This window comes from Hemiscyllium ocellatum, chromosome 9, assembly GCF_020745735.1.
Source record: "Hemiscyllium ocellatum isolate sHemOce1 chromosome 9, sHemOce1.pat.X.cur, whole genome shotgun sequence".
Taxonomy (NCBI): domain Eukaryota; kingdom Metazoa; phylum Chordata; class Chondrichthyes; order Orectolobiformes; family Hemiscylliidae; genus Hemiscyllium; species Hemiscyllium ocellatum.
The window spans coordinates 100,555,370-100,569,460 of NC_083409.1; the positions used below are offsets into that span (position 1 = coordinate 100,555,370).

At 40.4% G+C, this 14,091-nt stretch overlaps 1 protein-coding gene across 3 annotated transcripts in view; it reads left to right on the forward strand.

Annotated features, from left to right (window-relative positions):
• The window catches only part of LOC132818842 (kynurenine--oxoglutarate transaminase 3-like), a 76,717-nt gene that overhangs the window by 40,952 nt on the left and 21,674 nt on the right, over window positions 1-14,091 (forward strand). For all 3 annotated transcript variants that reach the window (XM_060829975.1, XM_060829976.1, XM_060829977.1), the window contains 2 exons: window positions 660-736; window positions 4,699-4,788. In XM_060829975.1, coding sequence (XP_060685958.1) covers window positions 660-736; window positions 4,699-4,788 — 167 coding nt within the window. The remainder of the gene's footprint in view (window positions 1-659; window positions 737-4,698; window positions 4,789-14,091) is intronic.

Here is a 14,091-nt window from a genome sequence, read left to right on the forward strand (position 1 = left end):
TTACACAATCTGCATCTTTAGTTCTGCAAATGTTATAAATTATACAAAACCTGTTGCTGTCAGCAAAATTAAGTGACTTTGTTCACTTCTGCTTCCCTTATCCTTTATTCCATGGAGCAATTGAAGGTTTCCTTTTCCTTGATTAGGATTGCTCTTATCGTAGCTTTCACTCCTGAGCCTTAAGTTCTTTCTTACTTCACATGGGTCCTGTTTGCCCCTGATATTTTAATCAGACAGTCATGCTTCACAATGTATTCAGGCAACTGAGTCTTGATTTCCCACGGTCTTCCTTTGCAGTGTAAGGACTGGTGTACCCTGTTATTCAACATTCAGGGTGGGCTTTGCCAGGGCTTGATGTTAAGTGGGATAGCAGCTGGAAATCTGCCAAACAGTGGGACATTGTACCAAGGGGAGCACAGAATCCTCATTAAGCCTAATCCCTAACCAACATTCAAACCACAGGTCACTGGATGGTGATCGGAAGCAGAGATTCCAACATCTTCCCAGGGTTTAGCCACAATCTGTCTTGACAACCTGAGCTATCTTGAGTTTCTCTGTGTTTTTACTATATTGAAGTGAACTTCCTTAAGTTGCTTACTTCTTTAACAGAGTTAGGTGGCCAGTTAATTTCACATTGATTTTGCCCTTTGCCTTCATAGGCACTTTGCCAGGCATGTGGGACAGGACTATTACCATTGGAAGTGCTGGGAAAACCTTTAGCGTGACTGGCTGGAAGGTGAGTATTTTAAAAATTTACCTGTTTCTTTGTTTTAAAGTGTAAATGAATAGCTCACATAAGTCTCTTTCAGCTAGGATCTTCAGAAATAAAGCTCTGATCACTCAGCTGTGGCTCAGCGTGAAGCATTCTTGCCTCATGAGTCAGATGTTGTGGGTTAAAACTCACGTGAACAGAATGCACTCCTGAGGTGCAGTCTTTAAACCCAGGCTCCATCTCTTTTCTGATTATGAAGAAGGGTCACTGGGTCTGAAATGTTAACTCTGTTTCTCTCTCTCTCTCCACAAATGCTGCCAGACGTGCTGAGCTTCTACAGCAATTTCTGTTCCATGTCTCTCTCTGTCTCTCTCTCTGGTCAATTCAAGAAAACCCCAGCACTAACATGAAGGACAACAGGGCAGTTTTCCAAAGTTCCTGGGCAGTTTATAGCCTTTAATGAGCATCACTCAAAACTGATAATCTGGCCATTATCATAGTGATGTTTGTGCGAGCTTACAATGCACAAACCACTTTGTTTCCGACGTTACAAAAGTGACATTACTTCAACTTTGTGCAGCTTAAGTATTTTAGGAGCATGGCTTTTAAATTCACATCCAGCAACAATGTGCCAGTCATTGTAATTGTAAATAAGGATGGCAGGCCAAAGAAGTGGAAGTTCTTTGTGAGGAGCCCTTGAGAATAGTCTTCAGAATGTTGACTGTGTTTGGAATTTGAACATAAGTACGTAAGAACTAGGAGCAGGAGTAGGCCATTTGGCCCTTCAAGCCTGTTCTGCCATTCAATAAGGTCATGGCAGATCTTTTTGTGGTCTCCACTTCATGTACCAATCCTCTCACCATAACCCTTAATTCCTTTAATGTTCAAAACATGATCTAACTTAGCTTTCAAAATATTTACTGAGGAAGCCTCAACCACTTTCACTGGACAGGGAATTCCGTGGATTCACAACCCTCTAGATTCAGTCCTAAATCTGCTCCCTCTAATTTTGAGGCAATGCCCTTTTGTCCTAGTTTCACCCGCCAGTGGAAACATTCTCTCTACATCTATTTTATCTATTCCCTTCATAATTTTATATGTTTCTATAAGATCCCCCTTCATTCTTCTAAATTCCAATGAATATAGTCTCAGTCTACTCAGTCTCTCCTCATAAACCAACCCTATCAACTCAGAAATCAACCTCATGAAACTCCTCATGCACCCCTTCTACTGCCAGTACATCCTTTCTCAGGTACCGAGACCAAAATACAGCACCCAATACAGCTGCAAAATAAACTCCCTGCTTTAAAACTCAATCCCTGTAGCAATGAAGGACAACATTTCATTTGCCTTTTTAATTACCTGTTGCACCTGCAGACCAACCCTCTGTGATTCATTCACAAGGACATCCAGGCCCCTCTGCACAGCGGCGTGCTGCAATTTCTTACCATTCAAGTAATTGTCCTTTTTAGTGTGAGTCATACTGAAATGGATGACTTCATATTTATTAATATTGTATCCATATTAATATATAATCCATAAAATATCCATTTGCCAGACCTTTGCCCACTCACTTAAGCTATCTATGTCCCTTTGCAACATCGCTCAGTCGTCTGCATACTTTGCTCTACTACACATCTCTGTGTCATCCACAAACTTGACACCCTACATGTGGTTCCCCAACTCCAAATAATATATAAATTGTGAATAATTGCGGTCTCAACACTGATCTCTGAGGCACACCACTCGTCACTGATTGCCAACCAAAATAGCACTCATTTATCCCCACTCTTTGCTTCCTGTTGGTTAACCAGTCCTCTGTCTATACTAATATATTACTCATAATGCCTTGCATTTTTAATCTTATACAGCAGCCTTTTGTGTGGCAACTTGTCGAGTGCCTTTTGGAAATCTAGATATAGCGTATCTACTAAGTCTCTGTTGTGCACTGTGTTCATAGAATTCCAAAAGATTAATTTAGCATGCCTGCCCTTCATGAACCCATGTTGCATTTGCCTAACAGGACAATTTCTATCGAGATGCCTTGCTATTTATTCATTGATAATAGACTCAAACATTTTGCCCACTACAGAAGTTAAACTAACTGGTCTATAATACCCTATCTTTTGTCTACCTTCCTTTTTAAAACAATGGTGTCACATTTGCTGTTTTCGATCTGCTGGAACTGCCCCAGAGTCCAGTGAACTTTGGAAAATTACCACAAGTGCACTTGTTATTTTTCCTGCTGTCTCTTTTAGTACCCTGGGTTGCATTCTGTCAGGGCAAGGAGACTTGTCTACCTTTAGGTCCATTCGCTCACCCAACACCAATTCTTTTCGTGATAATGATAGTTTCTAGGTCCTGGCCTACCTTTGTCTCTTTGACAATTACTGGCGTGTTATCATGTCCTTCACTGTGAAGACTGACACAAAATACCTGTTCAATCCCTTGGCCATTTCCTCATATCCCATTACTAAATCCCACTTCTCATCCTCTAAAGGACTAATGTTTACTTTAGCCACTCTTTTTTGTTTTGTATATTTATAGAAACCTTTGCTTTCTGTCTTTATATTCTGAGTTCGCTTTTTTCTCAATATCTATTTTACCTTTCTCTATAGCTATTTTTGTGCCTTTGTGTTGACCCTTAAAGTTTTCCCAATCTTCTAGTTTCCCACTGATCTTGGCCATTTTGTATGCCTTCTTTTTCAATTTGATAGTTTCCCTTATTTCCTTAGACACCCATGGCAGATACCCCTTTTCTTACAGTCCTTCCTTTTCACTGGAATATACTTTTACTGAGCACTTAAATTTCTTTGAAAGTCCTCCACTGTTCATCAACTGTGTCTCCATAAAGTCTTTGCTTCCAGTCTACTTTAACCAACTCCTCCCTCATCCTATTGTAGTCTCCCTTGTTTAAGCACAGGAGCCTAATATTGGATTGTATCTTCACACTCCCCAACTGTATTCGAAATTCAACCATACTGTGATCGCTCCTTCCAAGAGGATCCCTAACTATGAGGTCATTAATTATTCCTGTCTCATTACACAGGACTAGATCTAGGATAGCTTGCTCCTTCATTGGTTCCATTACATACTGTTCAGGAAACTATTGCTGATCCATTCAATGAACTCCTCTTCAAGGCTACCCTTACCGACCTGGTTCGACCAATCGACATGTAGATTAAAATATCCCATGATAATTGACGTACCATTTTTACAGGCATTCATTATTTCTTTATTTATTGACCGTTCCAATGTTATTATTTGGTGGCCGATAGTCTATACCTATCAATGACCTTTTCTTCCTAGAATTTCTAAATTCCACCCGAATGGATTCAACTTTACTCTCCATCGAACCTGTATCATCTCTCACCACCACCCTGATGTCATCCTTAAATATCAGAGCAAAGGTTTTTACCCCCATTATTTTAAAAGACCCTACTTACTTTACTGTCATTTGTCCAACTGTAATCTCCCTTATGGGGTTGTCCTATCTGTCCTGCATTTGCCCAATCTCAGAACTTGCCTTTTACTTTCCTAGCAGATAACTATTATGCAGAAGGCTATTTTAAATTGTGCTGAAATCAGTCTGACCTTACTTTATAGCATATCATTGACATTGAAGCTTATTAGTTATTCAGGGCTAACGACCTTAAGATGCAGCAAGGATGCTGTTTCTTTGCAACCATTTAAAATTACAATTGGTTTGTGAAAGTGCATCAAGAGCAGTTACAAGTGCAACTGCACACATGCAGATTAGTCACATTGGTCATTTTTAATGGTGACACCCTACCCCCCTGTATTGGGAACCAACACTTGGCTATAGTTCATTGGCTGTGAAGCACTTTGGGTTATTCTGAGATTGTGAAAGATTCTATATAACTGAATACCTTTTTTTTAATTTTTCAAAAATAGTTTCATCGAATTTTACAGAATGTAGTAGACCAAACATTTATAATGTGGCTTTTTAAAATCTCCTCCGACAGCTTGGTTGGTCGATTGGTCCAGCGCACCTGATAAAACATCTTCAGACTGTTCAACAAAACACCATTTATACTTGCAACACTCCTGTTCAGGTAGGAAGACCTTTTAACTAGTGACTACAGAAAACAATTAGTACTCTGTTTGAATGGGTTATTCATAGAGGATTCCAGTCCAGGCAAAAGCCATTGGTCCCATCACATTTGTGATGCAGCACTTTGACACAGCTATCCAATTAATTCCACTCGCTGTCTTATTTTTCACTGTACTGAGTTTCTAATCCCCATGAATAATTTATCTAGTGCTGTTTGATTGCTTGAATGTTTCGCTTTTATTAGCTATGAAAACACTTTAGATAAGATTCCCTACTGTGTGAAAACAGACCCTTCAGCTCAACAAGTCCACACCGACCCTTCGAAGAGCAACCCACCCAGGCCCATTCCCCATATTTACTCCTGACGAATGCACCTAACTCTATGGGTAATTTAGCATGGCCAATTCACCTGACCTGCACATCTTTGGACTGTGGAAGGAAACTGGAGCACCTGGAGGAAACCCATGCAGACACGGGGAGAATGTGCTAACTCCACACAGACAGTTGCGCGAGGTGGGAATTGAACCCAGGTCCCAGGTGCTGTGTGGCAACAGTGCTAATCACTGAGCCACCATGCCACCCACTTTAAATGTGCTAATGATGTCGTACAGACATTACGACTGTATATCGTTTAACTGAAAGGTAGTTGCAATGTCAACCAACCAAAAATAGCTACACATATTCGGTTCATTTTCTCTGCAGCTGTATTCTGCCTACATTCAGCTACTTCACTTCTTGATTAACTACGTTATCTTCTTGGGCTCCTTTGTAAACTCAAAGGGCTCCAGATCTTGCCTGTTGCAACTCTGTAACTACTGGTCGGGACCTTCCTATTTTAATCAAGCTTGGTCCATGGAAGAAATGGGAACTATGATCATGGAACAAATCTCATCCTTTGTCATTGCTTGCACAGCTGGGCTGCGTGGCTGTTTGTATTTTGTTTGCCTTGTTCTTGAATTAAGTTTGTAAAAATAAGAATGTTGGTGTGTGACATTTATAACAGACTCCAGATGCAGCTGACCTCGGTGCTTTGGAGTAAGTTCTTTATTTTCAGTGCATTCTGATGTTGTTAATTCACTGACATTTGAGGCTTTCAAAATGCACTCATGAAGTTTTGTTTTTTTTAGTCCAGATTTTTGAGGAATTATATTTAGGTGCAGGGATGTTGAAGATAGATCCAACATCTCTAATGTATCTATGTCGGATTAGGATTTTCCTCCTTGCTACTGATAACTTTGTACCTGTGAGCGTAACTGCTGATTTATAGCAATTTACATTTATATAGGATCTGGTTCAGAAATATTTCAGAAATGGCACAGGGCATATGAGGCTGAGCACTGGGAATCAGCAGAGATTAAGGCACTTCTTTACCATTTTTCTTAACTGAGTACAAGTAAAATTTGTAGGAGTAAACATATTCATTTGGGCTACACAATGATTCACATTTCTCCTTCAAAAATCTGCAAAAGTGATTTTGCTTTTCAGACATTGGCAGAGTTGAGTAACATTTTGGTAGCTATTGACTTGGAAGCCTTGCTCTCCAAATTTTTGCCTTTTATGGGTGTGTAAAAGTTCCAACTAAATGTCCATTTCTATACACATTGTTCAATATCACATCTTCTCTCAGTATTTGCTAAACAATGCCCTACATTCCTTGTCATTCGATTGATTTTAAAATACACTGTCAATATCAGCACTTCAGACCTTTGACTAGCAGGGTGCAGGGACGGAAGGTCCTGTGGTTATGTGCATGTAATAATTTCCAATTTATCATTAAGACCTCGTGACACAAAGCTTGAAGCTTCTTGATAGACAAGTTGTTGCCATTTTGAGCAATTTATAGTAAACTCCTCCCAGTCATAGAGTCATAGAGATGTACAACACGAAAACAGACCCTTCGGTCCAACTTGTCCATGCCAACCAGATATCCCAACCCAATCTAGTCCCATTTGCCAGCACTTGGCCTGTATCCCTCTAAACCCTTCCTATTCATATACCCATCCGGGTGCCTTTTAAATTGTTGCAGTTGTACCAGCCTTCACCATTTCAGCTGGCAGCTCATTCCATATACGCACCACCCTCTGCGTGAAAAAGTTGTCACTGAGGTCCATTTTAAATTTTTCCCCTTTCATCCTCTACTTATGAATTCCTCCACTCCAGGGAAAGAAAAACGTTGTCTATTTACCCTATCCATGCCCATCGTGATTTTATAAACCTCTATAAGGTCACCCCTCAGCCTCCAATACTCAAGGGTAAATAGCTCCAGTTTTTTCAGCCTCTCCCTCTAGCTCAAACCTCCAACCCTGGCAACATCCTTGTAAGTCTTTTCTGAACCCTTTCAAGTTTCACGACGTTCCTTCTGATCATTAAGGTCAATGCTGACATTATTAAGGAGAGCTGCAGATTGTCTTTGAAGTGTTTTCTTTATCATTGCCTGGAACATGAACCATTGGGAGTTGAAGAACAGAGCCTGGTGAGGAAGAAAGTTCTCAGTGATTGCAATACAATGTCAAACCATTGTTTTTTGATAGAGCTTTGCCTGAATACTTATGACTGCACCATTTCAAGTAGGCAGCTCACTGGCACCTATTAAAAGGCAACTAGAGATGGGCAATCATTGCTAACCTGCCAGCAATGCTCATGTCCAACTAGTGAATAAAAAATAATTTTAATTTTGCTAACCAGCTACCTACACGGGCTTGATCATAATTCATTCATTCATGTGATGAGGGTGTCTCTGGCTAGGCCATCATTTATTGCCTATCCCTTATTACCCAGAAGGCAGTTAAGAGTCAACCACATTGCTGTGGGTCTAGAGTCAGATGTAGGCCGTCCAGGGTAAGGATGGCAGATTTCCTTCTCCAAAGAACATTAGTGAAATAGATAGATTTTCCTTACAATCAACGATGGATTCATGTTCATCATAGACTCTTAATTGCAGATTTTTTAAAAAATAATTCAAATTCCACAATGAGGATTCAAACTCAGGTCTCTAGAACAACACCTGGGTCTCTGGATTAACAGCACAGTGAGAATATTACTGGGGAGGGAGTGACCATCACCCCTCCACCCACACCCCCGCCACCCCCCCCAGATATATTACATCTGTTGATTCCCCTTTATCAGTTTGTTAGAAACATCCACAAAAAGCTTCGACAAATTTGTTAACCATGAAAATTCATGCTGACTACATCCATCAGATCATTTTTTTTATCCATGTATGATGGTCATGTCCTTTATAATTGAATACAGAGGTTGAATTTAGGATTACAGCAAATAGTTGCACTTAAAATGCAGTGGGACACTGAATTATCATTGCCTAAGCTGGAGGTTCACTTAACATTCATCCCATTACTTGTGAATTTATTGCATTAATCAACCTAATAAATGGAATGGAATGGAAAATCTGGGACACGTGCCTTCAGCAGCTGGACTGGGAAAGTGCAAGGCTACTATGATACAAGCTAACTGACAATGGTATTCATCTCAAAGATCAGCTTTGAGGGTGTCAGTATTAAATACCATTTAGGTGTAAACCTCTTTAATCTTAGTCCCCTCCATGCCAAAACTATGGAAGATTTGGATAGGCTTAGTAATCGGGTAAGAATGTGGCTGATGGAAAATAATGCGGCAAAATGTCAGTTTATACACTTTGGTAGCTGAAACAGATGTGCAGAGTATTTCTTAAATTATGAGAGTTCGGAAAGCATAGATATGCAAAAGCCCTTGAGTTCCCTCATCAATAAGTCACTGAAGTCTAACATGTAGGTACAGACAAAAGTTAAAGAGACTAATGAAATGTTAGCTTTTATTGCAAGAGGATTTGAGAACAGTAAGTGAAGTCCTCCTATCTTGTATGGGAACTTGGTTAGACTGCATCTGGAATATTATGTGCAGGTTTAATCCCCTTATGTCAGGAACAATCTTATTGTCACAGAGAAAATGCAACAAAGATTCACTTGACATGTTCATGGGCTGGCAGTACTTTCCTATACAGCAAGATTGTGCCAACTAGGCCTATTTTCTCTGGCATTTTGAAGACTGAGAGGTGACCAAGATACTTAAAGAGACAAGTATTTGTCTCCCCTCTTTTGGGAATCAAGAACCAGATTGTTCAGTTCTAAATATAGGGGGAATGCCCATTTAGGACTGTGATGAAGAGAACTTTTCATTCTACCCAGAGGATTGTGAAGCCACAGAGGATGTTGTGAAACTTGAAAGGATTCAGAAAATATTTACAAGGATGTCACCAGAATTGGAGGTTTTGAGCTATAGGGAGATGCTAAATAGGCTGGATCTGTTTTCCCTGGAGCACTGGAGGCTGAGACATGGCCTTATAGAGATTTATAAAATCATGAGGGGAATGGATAGGGTAAATAGACAAGGTCCTTTCCCTGGGGTGGGAGAGTCCAGAACTAGAGGGCATAGGTTTTGGGTGAGAGGGGAAAGATTTAAAAGAGACCTAAGAGGCAGCCTTTTCAATGCAAAGAGTGGTCTGTGTATGTAATGAACTGCCAGAGGAAGTAGTGGAGGCTAGTACAATTAAACATTTAAAAGGCATCTGGATGGGTATATGAATAGGAAGGGTTTCAAGGGCTATGGGCCAAGCGCTGGCAAATGGGACCACATTAGGTTGGGATATCTGGTCGGCATGAACGAGTTGGACTGAAGGGTCTATTTCTGTGCTGTACATCTCTATGATTCTATGAGAAGGCTATGAAAGCTCAGTTTGTGAGTATATTTAAAGTAGAAATTAATAGATTTTTGATTATTAATAGCATTATAGGGATGGGGCAGCTAAAAGGCATTAAAGTATTTGATAAGCAGTGATCTTATTAAATGACAGAGCAGACCCAGTGGGCTGAATGGTCTTGTTTCTGTCCTATGTTCTTGTCTTCAATCATGATTAAAATTCTCGGTTAGCTTTTGCTGTTCTCCTGAGTTGACAGATGCTGCAGGTCTCAACCAGATGGAACATCATTCCAAGGGAATTCCTGGGCTGGAGATCATTCTCAAAGTTCCACATTGGAGGAAGTAATACAATTTTATATCTACTGTTTTACACGTGCCTCAGACAAGGCATCCATTTGTGTTTTGATTTATCCAGAAGTTTCATTCAGTGCAAGGCTTTTATTGCCTCATTTTGGACTGTTTTTAGTTCATAATATTTGATGGGAAGCAAAGCAGGCTTGAAGTTCAGAGAGGCATTTGTTGTAGCCAAGTGGTCCTTAGATGGCAGCACTGCCTCTCTGTTATACTCATATGGTCTAAACATGATACATCTAAAATATTCAGCGCAGTGCAAGAAATGCATTGAAATCTTCTATGTCAAGTTCTGTCTATGGCAAAGTGCACTTGGGAAAGCGGCAATGTTACCCTGTAGTATCTGTTATGGCATTAGGTTTGTTGTGAAGTGGATCACCGATGCAATGAAATGATCTGTTTGTAAATTAAGTCCTTTCACTTCCTAACTCTCTCTGTTTTATTTTATTTCTACACCTGAGTATATTTGGTGAAGTGTCAAAAAGCTCACTGGTCCAGATCTTGTAGTTTCAAGGTAGGTAGAGAGGCCTGATGTATCCTGAAAAGTGATTGCTGGGACCCCTTGGAGATGGCTAAGTAACTGTCTGGGATATTTAAACTTGTGATGGGCAATTACTTGGCACTTAATCCCTCCAAAAATGTCTCCTACTCTCTGAAATCTCAAATTGCCTGAAGGGTTATACCCGAAACATCAACTTCTCCACCTGCTGATGCTGCCTGGGGGCTTGCTGTGTTCTTCCAGCCTGCTGCCTGTCTACCTTGGATTTCAGCATCTGCAGTTTTTTTTGTCTCGACCTTAATAGTTGGCCAGGAAAGATTTAGAGGGCCAAAAAGAAGCCAATGATAAATATGCCCCGTTGTCTCCCCAAGCCATCATATCCACTGTGACCCCTTACCCAATCTTCTCTGTCTCCTTGCCATCCACTTTGTAGCCCTACCCATCTACATCATCCCCAAATTCCCTTATTCACTTACGTGACATTATTCATTTATTAATTTACTAAAAAGGTGTTTAAGCTAATCAGTGTGTTATTCAATGATTTAACCTATCACCAATTATTGCTTGACAGTCTTACTGTGAGGATTCAGCTGGACTGAAGATTTGCTCTCCATTTCCTAGTCCTGTGGTATCTGTAGTTTGGCTCAGAAATGTGGGGGGCAGATGCACGCTAATAAAATAGGTCTGAGGGCAGAAATCTGGCAGTAGTTGATGCTCTTGGAAGATTCATGCTGCAATTGCAAGCTCCAGTCACTGTTGGATCCAACCCGTGATCTCTTCATTTGTGCTAGAATGTCAGATGAGTTATGCTTTGAGGGAGAGTTAAAAAAAAAGCTTAATTGAGCCGCTGTTTAAACTATTCCACTTTCATGTCGTTTCGGTTCTTTACCTTCTCCTCGACCTGCCTGTAAAGTCATGGGCTATCTTCAGGTTTAGATTTCAAAAGAACACTATACCCATTATACGTTAACTAAATACTGCTGTAGTTCGTCATAGATATACCAGACTCTGGCTTATAATTACATGAGGTAAGGACTAATATATCTTCAGCTGTTCATGTCCATGCTGTAGTCTGGCCTGGAGCAGAGTTTGAGAGTTCACAGTGTTCTAATTCCACCTACTTGGTCAATTTATATTCATGATGTATAGTTCCATGACAAATCATATAGTTGCTCCAGGATCCTAATGCGCTTTAGAAGAACACTTTTTATCTCCTTGTCATAAACATTAATCATCATATATACACATTCACAAGTGAATTACCTCATATCATAGAATCCCTACAGTGCAGATAGAGGCCATTCAACCTATTGAGTTTGCACTGATCTTCTGAAAAGCATCCCACCCAGACCCAAACCCCCCTCCCCCCATCTCCATAACTGCAATAACTGTGACCATTCCACCAAACTCGCACATCTCTGGATACAACGGGCCAAGTTTTTCACACCTTTGGACTATGGGAGGAAATCGGAGGACCTGGAGGAAACTCACATGGACATGTGGGTTTCTACTGGGTAGATTATTTTGTTTAACAACATTTCCTGAACATTTTGACTTTGTTTCTCCCACCTGTCTGTCTAGGTCCTTAAATTGATTGATCTGTGTTGATAGGTGGTTAAGGAAAGTCTATGAGAGGGTATAGAAAGACTTGAGGTAAAGTTAGCAATCTTAGACATAATTGTTCAGTACCTGAGGAAATATGTACTCCACCCACATGTTGTTCTGCATGGGAAGAAAATTGTTCCCTTACAGGTTTGAACTGTTTTTCAAGGTTCTACTCCAAGGCATGAATGCACATGTTGAGTTGTAAATTATTTGATTTGATTTACAATCCAGAAGCTGATCGAAACCTGAAGGGTTATGTTTTCTATATTCTCCAGATCACTGATCCATTAAATCGTTATGCAATGAACCTAATAGTTTCCAATATAAGTTTAAGATCGTCACTGAGAAACAAAACAATTCAGGAAGAATCATCATTACTCAGAAAATGGTTAGAATTTTGAACTCAGTACTGCATGAAATGGATGGTCTGACTTGTATAAATATGTTTAAAGGGAAGCTAACTAAGTACATGAGGAAGAAGTAACGAGTTGCAATGATAGGTGGGGAGAGAGCTCCAGGATTTTGACCCAGTGAAACTGAAGGAATGGCAATATATTTCCAAATCATGATGGTGAGCGGCTTGGAGGGCAACTTGCAACCGGTTATATTCCAGTGTACCTGTTGCCCTTGTCCTAGATGGTGGTTGTGAGTTTAGAATTTGTCGTCTGAGAATCTTTGGTGAATTTCTGCAGTACATCTTGCAGATGGTGCACAATTCTGCTACTGTGCATTAATGGTGGAAGGAGTGAATGTTTAAAGGTGTGTGTCAGCTTACACTCGGGTATCAAACCTTTTGAGAGTCGTTAGAGGTGTACACATTCAGGCAAGTGGGGAATATTCAGTCACATTCCTGATTTGTGACTTTCAAATGGTGGACAGGTTTTGGAGAGCTGGGAGGTGAGTGATAGATCTCCTTTTCCAATGAGAGTCCGAGTTGCGGAGTGGTTTCAGATCACTTTTTATTGTGGCTTTATTTTCGGTACAACTTCATTTCTCCAGAGCAATAAGGCACACACAAAGCTTCAGAATGTCTTAACGTTTATAGTTTAAACTTAGACTGTGCACCCCCCGCCCCCTGCCCCCCCCCCCCAAGCAATTGCTATTGGTCAGCAGTGCTAAGTTATCCTTGGCTCTCTGGTATAGCACCTTATACTGTCAAGCTTGCCTCAAAAATTTACTTGACATAGTTTAACTGTTGATAGTCCTTAACCCAAAGGAAGTACTGCCGCAGTCAACAATTTTAATGTGTTTCCAAATAAGGAAATCATATCACTGAATGACAAAGAGATACACATGCTTGTGGTCTATTGCCGGTTCTCCACGGTTTCATGGTATTAACAGACTCTCTTATCTCCCTTTATTGATATGGGAGCTACTCTTATTGTCTGAGAGTGGTTTGAATCTTTTACTTCAATGCTTTTAGTTTTTTTGTATATAGGTGGATCTATAACTACTTTGGATTCCATATCTATGATTATTTGAAGAATCTTAACTGAAACCTAGTCTTAGTATTCTAACAGATTGATAAATAGTTCAAGAGAAATAACTAAGTAGTGTGAAATGTTCTTATCTATGCCTTATGCATAAGCAACTGCAGCTGTGGATTCTATCTCAATCCAGTAACCTTGAGTGTACAGAGCTACTGTTGTTCTACTTTTGAAGACCACACTAAACAAATATTTTTTGCAAGCCCTTTAACTTCTATCAGCCATTTTCTGCTGCTGTTGTGGTTCTGCTCGCTGAGCTGGAAGTTTTTGCTGCAAACGTTTCGTTCCCTGGCTAGGGAACATCATCAGTGCTGTTGGAGCCTCGTGTGAAGCGCTGCTTTGATGTTTCTTCCGGTATTTATATTGGTTTGTTCTTGCCGCTTCCGGGTGTCAGTTTCAGCTGCAGTGATTTGTATGTGGGGTCCAGGTCGATGTGTCTGTTGATGGACGTTCTTGCCGTTTCCGGGTGTCAGTTTCAGCTGTAGTGGTTTGTATATGGTGTCCAGGTCAATGTGTCTGTTGATGGAGTTTGGGGATGAATGCCATGCTTCTAGGAATTCTCTGGCTGTTCTCTGTCTGGCTTGTCCTATGATAGTGGTGTTTTCCCAGTCAAATTCATGTTGCTGGTTGCCTGAGTGTATGGCTACTAGAGATAGCTGGTCGTGTCGTT